This window comes from Microcaecilia unicolor, chromosome 3 (genome assembly GCF_901765095.1).
Source record: "Microcaecilia unicolor chromosome 3, aMicUni1.1, whole genome shotgun sequence".
Lineage (NCBI taxonomy): Eukaryota > Metazoa > Chordata > Amphibia > Gymnophiona > Siphonopidae > Microcaecilia > Microcaecilia unicolor.
The window spans coordinates 53266587-53284263 of NC_044033.1; the positions used below are offsets into that span (position 1 = coordinate 53266587).

General features: G+C 39.5%; 1 protein-coding gene across 1 annotated transcript in view; it reads left to right on the forward strand.

The window, feature by feature from the left end:
* The window catches only part of ANAPC1 (anaphase promoting complex subunit 1), a gene marked incomplete in the record, with an annotated part of 281392 nt that overhangs the window by 39344 nt on the left and 224371 nt on the right, over window positions 1–17677 (forward strand). The window contains 4 exon segments of the mRNA XM_030195933.1: window positions 7175–7270; window positions 14954–15044; window positions 15138–15203; window positions 15647–15784. Of these exon segments, the coding sequence (XP_030051793.1) occupies window positions 7175–7270; window positions 14954–15044; window positions 15138–15203; window positions 15647–15784 (391 nt within the window).

The following is a 17677-nucleotide window of genomic DNA, read 5'->3' on the forward strand; positions in this document are numbered from 1 at the left end:
TCTTTTTCTTATACCCAGGCTGGGCTGACTCTTGAGAGACTTGTTACGGCTCACAATGTTAGAGCCATGGTGGTGTCGATAGCCCACTTGAGATCAGCCTCCATAGAGGATATTTGCAATGCTGCGATGTGGTCTTTAGTTCACACATTCACATCCCACTGTTGTCTGGATCAGGATACCCTGTCTGTTCGGACAGGCAGTTCTGCAGAATCTATTTGGTGTCTAGAGTCCAACTCCACACTCCTAGGCCCTGTTTTATTCTGTTCCAGGCTGCACATTCACAGCTAGTATGTATTTAGCTTCAGTTAGATTGAAGTTTTAGTCTTGACATTTTGAGACTCAATTATCCTAGCTTTCTTATTTTTGGTGAGCTTGGTACCTAGGGATGTGAGAATAGGAAGGCCTGCTTGTCCTCAGAAAAAGCAAAGATATTTAACCTGTAGCTGGTGTTCTCCGAGGATAGCAGGTAGACTATTCTCACATACTCTCCCACCTTCCTTATGAGTTGTCTTTAATTTGAGCTTTTTGCTTTTTCACCCTACTGGAAGACTTCTCTCCCTCATTGGGCGGGAAGGCACCAGCACATGCACGGTGGGACGCTGCTAGAAAATTCTACACTATAAGCTAGTCAGTGTCTGCACTGGGCTGTCTTGGGATGACATCACCCATTTGTGAGAATAGTCTGCCTGTTGTCCTTGGAGAACACCAGTTACAGGTAATAAGTATTTTTGCTTTGCCAATCAAACATCATGCTCATTTTAAGCTACTGTGTTTTACTTTATTGGGTTTGCATGATTTTTTTTGTGTTCGTATGATCTATTAAGGTTATTGCATTCTTCACAATGAAACTGGGGGACTCATAGCTATGGAATTCATTACTATTGGAGTTGTACTGTGAGAACTATTACCCAGCTTTCAAGAAGAAATTGAAAACTTGGTTCTTTTATGAAAGGTTTTGGTTCACAGTGAACTTGTGTTATTGAGTGATGTCTTGAGTATTTAATTGACACAATAATTTAGGTTTATACTTGTGATAGGATTGTAGGGTTTAGTTTTTTATATCCATTTTTGAGCTTATTGTAACATGCTTTCGGATTATTGGTGAGGCATGATATCAAGTCAAGTAAAGTACTTCCAGATATATCGACAAATATGTATTTGCCTTTAGCAGTGCTCATCCCTGAACATATTTACTCTTACTTAGCATGGTACAAATCCATGTTGGAGCACTATTGCAGCCACTGAGCTATCAATCCCTTGTTGCTTACTTTGGGAATGGTTTTTGACACTTAGTTTTATGCTTGTGTAAAAATAGTAAACAGGATAGGTAGATGCAGCAAGGCTCCGTCTTTTGATTTGTTGCGTGAGCTACCTAAAAAAAACAAAAATGTTGGTGTGCCTACTGTTAAACATTCTCTACTTTATGTTTCAACAATTTTATTGATTATCCTTCAAAATGAACATACAACATGATCATTATGCAACAATTTGCTAACAATCCTTCAAACTACAAATAAAGTGATAATTGGAACATCAGAAGTTTTAATGTTTTTCTACTCCCTCCCCTCCAACTTGAGCTTCAACAACTTTAATTATACAACAATTTAAACAACTATCAAGCTCAGAATATATTAAGTTGGGAAGAGAGAGGCCAAGCTGGCTACCCAGAAACTGTCAGTGTCCATAACCCCAACCCAAGTTTATGATAGCATTCCCCCCCTCCTACGCCACCACTAAGATCGACCCCCCTCCCAAGAGAATACTAACAACCCGGCTCATGAAGACCGGATCACATAAGACGTTGACAGTTGAAAAGGGAGATGGGAAACCCTTTCTCAGCCCCACCCTCTACCTAACCCACCATTCAACAATCCAGAACAAGGACACCTATTGTGAACAATACCCCCAGAACCTCCCATACGTGCCTATCGGAAAAGATTCAGTAAACCCTCTCCTAGAGTTCTCCCTTTCCACACCTCCTCTCACTCCATGCTATACCTTCTAAATCTATCTAATTGTAATGAGGAAATCTTACTCCCTCCACAGCTACCCACCCTCAACCAGAGCCTGATAATTCACCAAGTTGGTGCCTGAGGTGCTAGAGTTTGCATATACCTCTCTCAAGTTAAATAGAATTGTCGTTGTGATTTAAATTTAAAGTGAGAGTCTCGGAGTTCCAATAAAAGTAATGCATGAAATCTGTTGCGCCATTGCCAATAAGAAAGAGCCTCCGGCTTTATCCAGTTTACTAAAATGCATTTTTTACCTATTAGGAATGCTTTATGAACTAATAAGTTATGATGGACAGTACCCGCCCCCAAAGTGGTAACAACTCCCAACAGAACACTTTCTGGCAAAACCGATATCTTCCGCCCCATTATTCTCTCCATAAAACGATACTTTTAACCAAAAAGCTTGATCACTGGGCAGGCTCATATAGCATGATAAAAAGTACTCATAGGTTCTCTACATCTAATACATTGGGGCGAGTCTGCTCCGCCCATTTTATGCAACCTTGATCGGAGGTATAAAACATTCTCTACTTTAATGAATGGAACATTCCCCTGGGTTGACGGATATTGAAATTTTAGAAAATGCCTTCAACTGCTTTAATAATTTTTGTTGAGCACGATGACAAGAGGTACCATACATTGCGGTGCTTGACCTTGGAGTATCAAAAAGGCAAAGCAGCATAGTTTAAATATTGAGCGGGCCTCCACTGGTAACCAGTGGAGACTTAGTAATAAAGGTCTGGCACTTTCAAAGTTTGAAACTCTAAAAATCTAGGAGAGCCACAAGATTTTAGAAAACTGTATAATGTTTTAAAACTTGGAACTCTTTCTATTTCTTCTGAGAATTACCTTTTTTTAGAATCCAAAATTGCTTTTTTGTAGGAAGAAGCCAAGTTCTTAAAGATGTGGAGATGCAGAGGATAATGAGTCTTTCTCCATTTACCTTTCCAGTGTTGAAGCTGGTGTAAAAGGAGATTGCCATTATACCATGCATCTCTCCTACTGGAGGAGCATGAAGCTGCCCTAAGAGGAGCTAGTTTTTGTAAATCAGAGAGCGATGAAGGCCAAACGAGCAAAAAAGATTCTGAGGATAAGGTGATATGCTGCTCAAGAGATTTAAAGTAAGGTAGTGAAAATCCCTAAAATGTCTATTCTGCTTAGCAGAAATTTTGCAAATAGATGAGCAGTCATAAAAGAAATCTACTAGTTAATGATCTGTCCAAGGTAAAGGAAGGGAGTGACATTTTCCTAGAGTAATAGGGAAGCATAAAGTGGAGAAAACAGTATCTAGGATATGCCCTGTAATATGAGTAAATGTAAGTACAAGCTGAGTGAGATAAAAATTCTGTGTGCAGAGGAAGTCCGTAGAAAAAGGTGCTGTGAAATTGTCTAAGTTAATATTAAAAACTCCAAGTATAACCGAATAAGGAAATTCTTGAACATGTATTATTAAGGTAGGCCATAGTGTTATTCACAAAGGGAGGGGGGGAGATGGGTAGTTGAGAAAGAGAAAATCAAGATGTGGAGAGGAATCCATACTGAGAGATTTTCCAGATAGGAATGTGGCAGAAAGGTATGGATTTGATTGCTAAGATTTTCTGGAAAAAAAAATAGATTGTCAGGACACCCCCTTTCCCCCCCAGATCTGTTGGGAAAGAAATGCCAAAATTCTAAGAGGTGGCCTGAGTCAGGTAAAAAAATATCTGCATCAGTGAGCTAAGTCATTACCAGATACAGAATGTCAAGCTTAGACCTCTAATGAGGTGATATGTAGTGTGGAGAGATTGCACATTAAGGAGGCCAGTATGGAGCCTACTGATTGAGACAGGAGCAGTATGATCATGTTGGAGTGATAGGGGAATAGAAGTTGTTTGTTAACTGATGGTGGCATTTTGATACCACTGGTCTGGCCTGTTCCTCCAGATCATTGCTGGTAGGCAATGTCATGTAGAATCTAGCTAGAAAGGCCAGAAAGAAGGGGAAATTATGGAGATTGTAGGAGAAAAACATGATCTCGATAGGGTATGCACTCGGGGTGCACACAAAGGAGTGAACTAAGGAGCATGTAGTGCGCCTTGTGTGTATTCCTTAGGAATGCTTCAAGGAGTACTTAAAATTTTTAAAAGACTGTGATGAGATTGCCTTCAGTAGGCAGGAGGGAGGCACAGCTCTGATAGCCTCTTTTGTGGTTCTTGACAAGACAGCATAGTGTGGGCAGAGCTGGGCTGCAATCTGCAAATGAAACACCAGAGAGACAGGTGAAAGGGCAGAAAATAGCATGTGCCGCAGAATTTCTTAAAATTCAAAAGACTGTGGTGTGATCACCTCTGGTGGGCGGGACGTAGGCGGAGCTGTAATCACTGCTTTTGCAGCTCTAAGCAAAGCTGAAGTGGAACCTGCAAATGACATCAGATAGAGAGAGGTGACCAGCCTCATTTAGCTTTTATTCTCAGTTTTACATCCATTCTGTCATACCCCTTAATACCCATATTTGCATGCCATTCACTTTGTATGTACGTTCAACCTAGAGATATGCATGGAAAAAATGGAGACTTCCTGATTTTCAGTTTTGGTTCAGTTTGCACGTTTTGTTTTATAATGAGTTTCCTGTTTTATGATCATTTCTGTTCAGCATATATTGTTTATTTGTACCCAGCTAGAATTTTTTGATTGCCACTATAGAAATGTTTTAAAATTTATTATGTTAACCTATGAATCGAAACACATTACTTTAAAATTTTAGGTTAATATGCAATAAATTGATTTAGTAAGCACCAAATTTTTAAAGGTGTGCTTACGAATTGAACGTACACTAACAAACACTTCTTTACGTAAATACTGTTCATGTAACACACAGTACGCATTCATGAGACTATTTGGGAACCTTTAAAGTGGCAGAGATAAATACTAGCAAATAAGATTTATTCAGAAGCCTCATGTATTATTGCAAACTACTATTAACATTCTTTCACACTAGCTATTACATGCCTATCGGGCTCATCTTCGAAAGAGAAGGACGCCCATCTTTCGACACAAATCGGAAGATGGACGTCCTCACAGAAACGTCCAAATCGGTATAATCGAAAGCCGATTTTGGACGTCCCCAACTGCACTCCGTCGCAGGGATGGCCAAAGTTCAAGGGAGCGTGTTGGAGGCGTAGCGAAGGTGGGACTTGGGTGTGCCTAACACATGGACGTCCTCGACCCATAATGGAAAAAAAAAGGGCGTCCCTGACGAGCACTTGGACGACTTTACCTGGTCCTGTTTTCTTATGACCAAGCCACAAAAAGTGCCCGAACTGACCAGATGACCACTGGAGAGAATCGGGGATCACTTCCCCTTACTCCCCCATTGGTCATTAACCCCCTCCCACCCTCAAAAAACATCTTTCAAAATATTTTGTGCCAGCCTCAAATGTCATACTCAGGTACATCGCAGCAGTATGCAGGTCCCTGGAGCAGTTTTAGTGGGTACAGTGTACTTCAGACAGGCAGACCCAGCCCCATCCCCCCCCCCCCCACCTATTACGTTTGTGGAGGAAACAGCGAGCCCTCCAAAACCCACCACAAACCCACTGTATCCACATCTAGGTGCCCCCCTTCACCCGTAAGGGCTATGGTAGTGGTGTACAGTTGTGGGTAGTGGGTTTGGGGGCTCAGCACACAAGGTAAGGGAGCTATATTCCTGGGAGCAATTTATGAAGTCCACTGCAGTGCCCCCTAGGGTGCCCGGTTGGTGTCCTGGCATGTCAGAGGGACCAGTGCACTACAAATGCTGGCTTGCATTTGGTCGTTTCTAAGATGGACATCCTTGGTTTTGAAAATCGCCGAAAATCAGAAGCGTCCAAGTCTAGGGATGACCAAATTTAAAGATTTGGTCGTCCCTGACGGTATTTTCGAAACGAAAGATGGATGTCATCTTGTTTTGAAAATACGGGTTTCCCCGCCCCTGGATCGGGACATTTTGCGAGGACTTCCAAATCAAAACTTGGACATCCCTTTCGAAAATGCCCCTCCATGTGTCGCTTTTCTGTCCATCACTGTACACGTGCAACACCTTTATTTGTATAGTGACATGCCATAATTTTCCACTCTGTACAGCACAGTACTAATTAGGTTCTAATGGAACTGATACCTATCTCCACCTGCTGGTTGATGGGACACAACTGTCCCATAGGTTCTGGAATAATGGGAAAGAGTAATGGAAAGAAAATGATCAGGTAAGACCTAATTTCTTCATTGAGTTGGGAGCAGAGTCCTGGGACAGAAACTGAATATAAATACTCTACATGCTGTGCAAAGTGTTGCTACTGAGCTACCTTGCCTGGTCTCAGATTCACTGTTACTCAGTTCTGTTAATATAGAAACAGAGAAAAATGAACGCAGATACAGACATATGGCTTATCCAGTATGCCTTTCCATGCTATCTACTATCCTTCCTCTCCCTTAGAGATCTTATGCTCCAAGCTTTCTTGAATTCAGATACATTCTTTGTCTCCGCTCTATGAATTTACTACCCTTTCCACGAAATATTTTCTCAGGTTACTTCTGAGAGTGTCCCCTTTCATCTTCATCTTATGCTCATTCATTCCAGAGCTTTCTTTCAATTGAAACAGGCTAGCCTTCTGTGCATTTATGCCACAAAGGTATTTGAATATTTCTGTCATATATCCTCTGTCCTCCTTTTTTTTCCTAAAAAGATCTTTGTATCCATGATCCTAAAATAGATTTCTCTGGTGCCTCCATTCTTGTTTTTTTTTAAATATTTTCCAAGTTCCAGGTAAGCTTAGTTTGTCATCATGTGGTGTATGCTTTTCTGAACTAGGGCTCAAGCCATGGAGAGGTGAAATTGAGAGGTTGGGAGAAGCTGCAAGTCAACTCCATATAGAAATTACGTACTTGGGACAAGACCTTATTCCCAGTACAAGCTATTCACAAGGGAGGGACTGAGAGGAGTTTCCTGAGAAAGATGAGATATTTCTATAATGTTAGCTTCATAATCCCAGCAAACTAGATGAGTCCGACAGGGGCTCTGTGGCTGATGAGCTTTGATCCATGTTTGACTTCAATAGCTGGTGAATTGAATACCAAGATTAATAGGATTCACTGCCTTCCTGCAGATAAAGAGATATTAAAAGAAGTAGTTATATCTTAAATTGCAGAGAGAGCAACGTGCAAGCTTCAAAAGTGTTCATTACCACTGACCTCTGTGGACAGAAGTTCCTGTGTTTTTTGGTGGAATCTCAGCACCAATTGCGGTAAGAGGCTTTTTGTTTAATGTATATCTAGAAATACAACATAGTTTAGATAAGCATGTATTACTGTAGCATTTATTCTGTTGCATGGATTTGAATTGAACTATCTTGATTCTTTACACAATGGCTTTCCAAAAGCGTCTTTATGTCCAATAATCTTTGGGCTTCTCTGCATAAAAATGCAGGAGCTTAGGTACCCTTCAGTTGATCTAGTTTAGTTCTGGGAACTGAGAAATCAGTGTTACCGGCTTATAAGTTGGGTTGATCATATAAGGATGTGGGCCCCAGGGCAAATGATCCTGGGTAGTGGCATCTTCTTCCCCAAGGATATTGCTATCCTTTTCCATTCTTTGCAAAAATATACCCTCCCCTCCTCCCAATGTGATTCTCACCCTCGCTTCCCCTCCAGCAGGAGAAGAACCATGTTTATTCATGCTGTGTATGTATTTGTCAGCTTTAATCTGAACATAGGGCTTCAAGGTCTCATAAGACCAGCTGGTACTGTGCATTCAGGCTTTCCATTAAAGTCGAGGAGGAGTCAGATGACAATTGGAAGCACCGCTCTCCTCCAACAGTCGGGGGGTACTGTGACATGGGGCATGGGGGTAGAAAGAATGTGCTGATATTGAAGTGTGGGAAAAATGGTTTTCAAGGAGAATGGATACAAATTTATTATATCAGTGATGATATAGCCCTAATAGATTGTACAAGAGGAGATTCATACCTTTACATGGCTGTTGATGAAACTGGATATTTCTTATATTTTGTGAAAACAATATCTTTTTGTGATCAGTTTGAATTCTGATCTATGCTCCTTTGATATGTTTATCTTCAGTTGGATGATGCACTTTGACCGTTATGAGCCCTAATGCAGATGAATAGCCAAAACACAGCCATTGTTGAGTTCTTAGTATAATGCTATTTACATGGACTTCTGCATTCCACAAGGACTTTGTGTCCGTTTGTGATTATGTAATTTTTGGTAAAGGTTTATTAATTATTTTGATATTGCAGCTTTGCTCTGTTCTGCTCCTGATTTGCTTGCGAGGAGTTGTTGTCCTCTTTCTCCATTATTTGTTTCTGAAACAAAATTTCAGTGAAGGAAAATTTTAAAATACAATTGTGTGCAAAGGTTTAGGCATTTGTGCTCAAATTGTGTGATTCAGTGAATCCCTATGTGAACAGAAATTGGCACAGCCTCTACATGGTTCAAATTTGAACATATTCTTTCTGCAATTTTTAATGTATAATTAATATTTATTTGCAGATTTTTTTTAACAGGTTAAGGACCCCCGTTTACTAAGCTGCACTAGAGGCACATTAGTGCTTTTAGCATGTGCTAACTATGTAGGCGCCCACAGTATTCCTATGGGCGCCTACACCGTGCACTAATTTTGTGCACTCGCTAAAAATGCTAGTGCACCTTAGTAAACAGAGCCCTAAATAAGAAAACTGTCCAATGAGATGCAAAGGTTTGGACACCTCTCTCACTCTGTTACATGTCCTTGGGTAGAAATAACTTTTTAACATTTCCTAAAGCCATCTACGAGTGTTTGTTCTTGCTTTTGGGATTTTTTCCCCACTCTTCCTAAGTGCTAGGGTCTGGGACTAAAGAAATACATGCAGTTAACCGGAGCGTGCACTTAACTGTTGTGACCCAAAGAAGCTTGAAATCTGATATATATATATATATATATATTTTTTTTTTTTAATAAATAGAACACCCTAATTCCTCTCCTGGTTTCATATGAACTATTGGTTCATTATATCCCTCTGATATTGTGGCCAAGATATCTCATTGAGAGTATCTTGGCCACATTCTCAGTTTAAGGATGTACTTATGAAAGAGCTCTTTCCTCCTGGAGAACAGTGTGGTGAAACTTGTTCTAATGGGGTGCAGTTTAGATCCAAGATGGTTGCTTAAGCCTGGTACTCCTGCTACCCCTGGCAGAATTCAGCTCCAAACAGCATTTACACTGACTTGAAATTTATTCGTAGTAAGACTATTTCCCACCGCAGCATATTGAGATAAAACTCACAAATTTAGAATATTCATCTTCGTCTATTCAAAATGTTTAACGCTCTAAACATGAGTCACCTTCACCGTATAAAGTCAGCATGGAGAAGGAACCAGAGAGATCTTTACAAGCAGTGTTGGTGGAAATACAACAAATTAAGGACCGTAAAGAAAATAAGGACTCCTTACAGGTTTTACAGGAAGATGTCCCTGGTTTGAAACAAATTCGGCGAGACTTCACAGCATATTGATTGCATAGAGGCTGACACCCTGGTAGAAGTGCAGCATAATACGAAATGTGTTGCGGCATTAGAGATTTCAAAAAGATATAAACAAAAGAATGCAATGGAATAATATAAGAATCTTAGGGCTACAGGAGAGCCTGGAGTCGAATAATACGGAAGCCTTTCTAGAGAAATTTCTTCCTCAGTTGATGGATTTGAAGCTGGTACCGATGTTTGAGGTGGAGTGTGCTTATTACATTCCTGTTGGTAATAGCCAATACCTGCACTGGATTTTGGCAAAGATTCTACACTATCCTCGTGCTTTGGTTGTATTGCAGGCCACCAAGCTTAAATCCCCGCTGTTGCACCAGGGGCATATCATCTTGATTTTACCAGATCTGAAAGGCAATACTTTAAAGATGTGCAGTTTCATATCTGACCAGTTTAAAAAGATTGGGGCAAATATGGTATGCTATACCCAGCGCACCTACATATTATTTTGAATAACATCACAAAATATTTTGAGGATCCAGACAAATTGCAGGATGCACAAGTTGGCTCGAGCATGGAAGTAGCGATAACCTGACTCGGGGTCAGCTAAAACTTTGGATGCTACTGCTTTGGAGTACTGGCTATGTGCTGGTCTGATATATATATATATATATATATATATATATATATATATATATATATATATATATAGCTACGTCATGCAAGGTTCCACGTTAGGAGTTACGGACCAAGAAAGGGATCTGGGTGTCGTCGTCGATAACACACTGAAACCTTCTGCTCAGTGTGCTGCTGCGGCTAAGAAAGCGAATAGAATGTTGGGTATTATTAGGAAAGGTATGGAAAACAGGTGTGAGGATGTTACAATGCCGTTGTATCGCTCCATGGTGCGACCGCACCTTGAGTACTGTGTTCAATTCTGGTCGCCGCATCTCAAGAAAGATATAGTAGAATTGGAAAAGGTGCAGCGAAGGGCGACTAAAATGATAGCGGGGATGGGACGACTTCCCTATGAAGAAAGACTAAGGAGGCTAGGGCTATACAGCTTGGAGAAGAGACGGCTGAGGGGAGACATGATAGAGGTATATAAAATAATGAGTGGAGTGGAACAGGTGGATGTGAAGCGTCTGTTCACGCTTTCCAAAAATACTAGGACTAGAGGGCATGCGATTAAACTACAGTGTAGTAAATTTAAAACAAATCGGAGAAAATTTTTCTTCACCCAACGTGTAATTAAACTCTGGAATTCGTTGCCGGAGAAAGTGGTGAAGGCGGTTAGCTTAGCAGAGTTTAAAAAGGGGTTGGACGGATTCCTAAAGGACAAGTCCATAAACCGCTACTAAACGGACTTGGAAAAATCCAAATTTCCAGGAATAACATGTATAGAATGTTTGTACGTTTGGGAAGCTTGCCAGGTGCCCTTGGCCTGGATTGGCCGCTGTCGTGGACAGGATGCTGGGCTCGATGGACCCTTGGTCTTTTCCCAGTATGGCATTACTTATGTACTTATGTACTAAAGTTGTTAATAATAGTACTTGAGGTCTTTTTTTTAATTATTAGTGCTATTTTAGACTACATGTTTCATATCATGCTATCAATTTGAAAATATATGATTCAATTATTTTTATTGAGGAGATAGGCCAATATACAATTCAAGTAGACATTATACAAAGAGAACCAACTCCGTCGTCATCAAAGTTTAACAACTTTCCCCGCTTCCCCCTGTACAAGATACCCCCATAACCATTCCAACTGTCAGTTAACATTCAATAAACCATACTACGAGAAATTGTATTAAACAGAATTACCCACCCTCCCTGTTCTTACGAGACCTAACCCTCCACTCTCTTCCCCACAACCCTCCCCCCATACCTCAGTTTGAAAATATATACATCTGCCTGGGAACATGGGTTCTCCTTGGCTTCTGCTTTTTATCCTGCAAGATATATGGTTTAAATGGTTGTATGGTTGTTAGAATGTATGTGTGTAATATGCTTGTTTTGGGTTTATGGAGCCAGCCCTGTACAGATGTTTGTTTTTTTTCAAATTACAATGTGGATGGAGCTGCACGTTAGTTAATGTATATTCTTTTATTCATTGTATAATAATCCCATTGAGATTGTCACTGTTTGCTGTGGAATGTCAGTCTCGTTGGAATGCGTTGGAAGTGAGATACTAGCTCTGGATGCATGGACAAGCATTAGTACCTGTATGCTTGGTGATTTGCCTGCATGATTTTCAGTTAGTTCTTGAGGATCAGTATGGGGTAGTATTTGAAGTGATGTGCTTCCTATAAGTTTTTGTTCCCTGACTGTTAAAGGTGTTAATAACCCCATTAACAGGAAAAAATACAGCTATATTTTTGTAATGTGAATGCTGATGTGGTCTTATCAAGAGACACATTTGACAGCTAAAGAGTCTCTTAGCTGGCTGATGAGAACTATAAAATCTTAGATTATTTTCTTGCATTATGTAAAAAGGGTGTTTTTGTCTTGCATTCCAGCTTTCCTTTCAGAAGAATATGGAGGGTTGCTGAGTTCTTAGTTCAATTGCATACTGGAGCTACCAGATTTTTACATGTATATCCCCCCCCCCCAATTCAGATGTCCCCCTCTCTTTTTTTTTTTTTAAAGACTATAGCAGATAAAATTGTGGAGGATCTTCGATCTCCTCTTGTTTTTGGTGGTGATTGAATGTAGTGTTGAATTCTGTAATAGATTGAAGATCCTCTTCTAGAATTCATGATAAATCTAGATTTGTGCGATTGAATTACCTTCTTTTTTCAAAATGCTTAGATGGCTTTTTTTTTAAAGAAGCCCATGGTTGCTGAAAGTAAAGAAAACAATCACAAACTGAGAAGTTTGAAGGCTTAATGTATTCATTCTTCAATGGAATTGTCATCATCTGATTAATTGAAGGCCTAATGAGTCAATCAGATTAGGGGTTTAAGAAAAAGGATAAGTATTAATTAACTGAAAAGCTGTCCAAACTTTTGCATGAGTAATTTCCACCATTTTATTATTTTTGATTTGTTAAAATCAACAGTTATTTTACATTAAAAATTGTGCAAAGATGTCTTGTTTAACTTTATTAGAAAGAACTTCTTAAAGCTAACAGAACCTCAGCAGTGCAGCTCACAGGAATATAAATAATAAAAACCTGGGTACTTACAGCAGCTACCTTCTCATCTGTTCTTAAATCCTTAGTATTTAGCATGCACTTTTTTTAACCATATATAAATTATAAATTTGTACTCATCTTATTAGACATTTTCTTTTATATTGTCGACTCGGGGGATCATTCTCTGACAAGCACCATGTTTCACTTTTGTTTTCTCAAGGATAGCCCCCTCAAAAATAGCCAAACCTATCTTGCCGACCATTAACCTTATGTAGCCAAGATCATAATGGTTGGCAAGACGAGTTTGGCTATATTTTAGGGGACTATCCTTGAAAAAAATGAAACATGGCAAATGTCACAGAATGATCCACCGAGCCGGCAATATAAAAGAAAATGTCTAATAAGATGGGTACAAATTTATAATTTATATATGGTTAAAAAAAGTGGAAGCTAAATATTAAGGATTTCAGAACCTATGAGGAGGTGGGTGCTGTAGATTTGGGTTTTTATATTTTTATTACTGGGAGCTGCACCTCCTGAGGTTCTGTTAGCTTTAAAAAGTGCTAACATATCTGGTGTTTGGGAATATTAATTGAAGATTTACTGGATGTACTGTGTTTTTCTATATAGTGACAGTTATAATGTTTAAGTTTGTAACATTTAAAGGTTCTTTGCAAGGTACAGTTTGACCAGGGATGCTGAACTTTTGCATACAATTGTAATGGCTTTCGGTGTTGTGTGATGTATGGGGTGAGGCAAAAAAAAAAATGTAACCCCCCTAGAAGTGTTTTTTTATTTATTTTTTGGCTGTTTTCTCAGCAACCGCTTGGAATTTCAACGTGAAATTTTACAGCTTTATTTGTTGCTACTATCTACGTTTTTGTGTCGAGCAGAATGAGATTACCTTTAAGCACACTAAAATTACAGACTTTTTACCATGTAAGTCCCTACTGCCTACAAAATAGATGGCAGTAGGGGCTCACGCGCTAATGTGAACATTACTGTGTGGCCATTATTGAAAAATTCAGGAAATTGGCCTTTTTACGCCAGTGGTAAAAATGGCCTCAATGCATCTGAATGACCTGTGTAAGTTCTCGCTAAGGCCACTTTTTACAGCTGTTTGGTTAAAGGGCCCTTAAGTTTCTTTATAAAGGGGTATTTTATGATTTTTAAATTACATGCATATTTTCTCAGGGTTTATTATTGCTTTATCTGTTTTTGTTTGCATGATGTTGCAAACTGCCTTAAAGGTTGCCAAAAGGCAATCAAAATATATTTATCTGTCTTTCTATATTTATATCTGTTGTCACAAGAGGGTACACATGTGAGTCCAGAAATTTCCTGTCTCAGAAGCTGAATGAGATTAAGGAACTGGGGAAGGGCAGGAAATCTTGCCTAGGGGATTAGGCAGGGCATTCTGAACTGAAGAACCTTCCTCTGTTCCCCACCTGCCTTCCTTCTCTCTGTCTCTCTCCCCCCTCCCCAAAGATTAAAAAAACACTCCTTTAAAATTCCTCCCTGTATGAAAGTTGAGCCTGTCTACATCACTTGGAAGCTGCTGAGTAATCAGCGCTGCCCAGATCTTGCTTGCATGTCTCTCTCTCCTTCAGGTTAACATGCCTCATGGGATTTATAGGAGAAATTATTTAAAGGAGTTGTTACTTTAAACTTCTGGATTTCCAAGTTGGGTAATACTTCCCTGTAACTTTTTCATTGTTTCCTTTCCATTACAAGCTGAGTCTTCTTGCTTGCCAATCTATTCGTATTGCTTCTTGAAAATCTTTGAGGCAGTTTACAACAATCGGGCAAACAATTTCAGATAAAGCAAAACCAGAAATAAAATATATTACTTTCAACTTGCACTTTCACAAGGGAGTTAAGGCTTATAGTTTGCTTGATCTCATAACCAAGCCTTAACTCCCTTGTGAAAGTGCAAATATAGCACAACTCTTGTCTGCATTGCACCCAAAACTCTACTTCAGAACATGCCTACACATGGATCCCATAAAAGTTACTGCCTTCTTGGCACTGCACTTGCTTTTGCTCTGGGGTAATTTTTGTAAAAAGCCATTTTATGCTTTGAAAGTCCTTTATAAAATTACTCCTTAAATGGGCAGAGTAGGTTTTTTTTTTTTCTGGCCATCTGCTCTGATGCAGGCCCCCAAAGAAATCTTTGTAGACCTCATATTTGCAGAAACGTTTATCAACAAAGGTAGCTGACTCTACTGTAGGTTCTTCAGCAAGACACCTTTAAACAATAATCATTTTCTATTGTCGGTTGTGTTATGCGTTTTTCAAAACTGTTTGTCCTTCCAGACTGGTAAAGTTTCAGGAGAGCAATAACCAGTCACAATTGATCTTTGGCTCTGTTGCCAGTTTCCCAGCCAAAGATGCATCACCTGTAGAGGTAAGTTAGAGATGTCATGAATGTTACTGTTATAGGTGCTATCTGCAGATTTTATTTCTGAAGTAATTTCTGACTTGTGCTTGACGTTGGCAGCATATTGACACAATGTTGGTCCTGGAAGTCAATGGCAACCTGGTACTGTACACTGGAGTAGTTCGGGTAAGTGCTTCCCTTCATTTTGATCTGAATGGTTAGAGTTTTTGAGGTTGAGAAGAATGTTGTTGGATCTTTGGTGGAATTGCACCTGCGGAACCTGGTTTATGGGCTTAATGCCTTTGTACATTTATGAAGGAAAAGAACCAGAATTCATTGCTGTTTTTGTCTTTTTTGCTGAAGCTACTGCTTTAATTTTCTTATACAATAAATTGTCAAAAGTGAGCTTTAGTGGCTATTATTTATGGAACTGGATAGCAAGAATTGGAGCCCCTTTGTCTAAAGCTATATTTTGTCTTCATTTATTTGGATAAAGTTTGTGTAACTGATGTTCTGGTAATGAATGGTTTAGGAGGTACTTCTGCTTTAAGACCTTCATGATATCCTCGCTGAAGAAAGTAGAGACAGATTTATTTTATATTTTCAATTATTTTCACTTTCTGCAAAAGGTGGGAAAGGTTTTTATTCAAGGACTGCCGTCTCCATCCCTCACAATGTCCAACCCAATGCCTCGGCCAAGTACCCCTCTGGAGAGTATCGGTACACCAGCTAAACAGCTGACGAGGACTCTAGCACTGCTAGATGAGGTGAGAGGCCAGACCACTTTTTTGATATATTCTAACTGTTGCATCTGTTTCTTATTAGGTGTTTGTCACCTTATCTCAAAACCAGGAAAAATATTTTGTCTTAAAATTGTATTTTATATTTTCACATCAATTTTAAATATATATCATCGCAGCAGTTTGTTTATATTGTCAAATTCAGAACATATATTTGATTTAATTCTCTGCAAATAATAAATCACAACAGTGTTCACGTTGTTACAGACATATAGCAATGATGTAGTGGTTTACACCAGTGGTTCTCAAACCTGTCTTGGGGTCCTCCAGCCACATGGGTTTTTGGGATAATTCTAATGAATATGCATGCCTTTCACCTCCATTATATTTATTTATTTATTTTATTTATTTGTTGCATTTGTATCCCACATTTTCCCACCTTTTTGCAGGTTCAATGTGGCTTACATTATGCCGTAATGGCGATCGCCATTTACAGAATGAGAAATACAAATATATACAATATATACAAATCTCCTCTCATGCATATTCATTATAAATATCAACTCCTAACAGTTATATTCAATACTCTTTATTCATTATATAACACATAGAATATATGGACTAGTAGAACTTAAGGGCTTAGGTTGGTAGATAGGCATTCAATGTATTAGTTAGTGGTCTTGAGATGTGAAGTAGTTTGAAAGAGTGTGAATGAGGATGAATGTAGGTATTTTCTTATATGTGGAGAAGTTAAAAATATATGTTATATAATGAATAAAGAGTATTGAATATAACTGTTAGGAGTTGATATTTATAATATTGAGTACAGTTATTGAGTAGTGTATTTAACCCTGGAATAATTAGTGTTTATGCATATTCATTACGGATATCTTAAAAACCTGGCTGGCGGTTGGTCCCCCCCCCCCCCCCCCCCCCCCGGACAGGTTTGAGAACCACTGGTTTACATTGTGTTGCTTTCAAAGTGGAGTCTGTGAGTATTTTTGTGCTTCCTTGAAATAACTGTGTACATTACATTACAATCGATTCTTGTATGCTGCACATACCAAAATTAGATCAGCGCGGCTCACAATCAATAAAGAATGGGGCAAAAACCCAGAATATACAATACCAGTAAAATAAACATTGATAACAATTGTGATAAAACAAATTTCTGAAATAACCACGTTTTAAGCAATTTTCTGAACAACATATACCGTATTTTTCGGACTATAAGACGCACTTTTTTCCCCCAAAATTTGGGAGGAAAATGGGGGGTGCGTCTTATAGTCTGAAGGTAGCGAGTTTTGGATCGCCGTCCCCTACTTACGCGATGCCATGTTCCCTGGTGGTCTAGTGACGTCGGGGCAGGAAAGAGCCCCCTCTTTCCTGCCCATCGCGCTGCTCTCCGTGCTCCTGACTGCTTCCTGACGGTCTCGGCGAGATTCAAAATGGCTGCCAAGATTCTTGGCGGCCATTTTGAATCTCGCCGAGACCGTCAGGAAGCAGTCAGGAGCACGGAGAGCAGCGCGATGGGCAGGAAAGAGGGGGCTCTTTCCTGCCCCGATGTCACTAGACCACCAGGGAACATGGCATCGCGTAAGTAGGGGACGGCGATCCAAAACTCGGACAAGACGCACCGGAGCACCTAGGTTTTAGAGGAGGGAAAAAGTAAAATTTTTTTTTCCTATTTCCCTCCTCTAAAACCTAGGTGCGTCTTATGGTCCGGTGTGTCTTATAGTCCGAAAAATACGGTAAGTTGACTGATGCTATAAATAATTTGGAACCTCAATATTTTTAGCACCCTGATTACTTCAAACAGGAGGGGGTAAACATATATCAGTAACAAAGCACCCAACTCTCTACATATTACTTATTCACAAACAGTAGTAGAAGATTGTTATTGGATCAGTCAGAACAGCA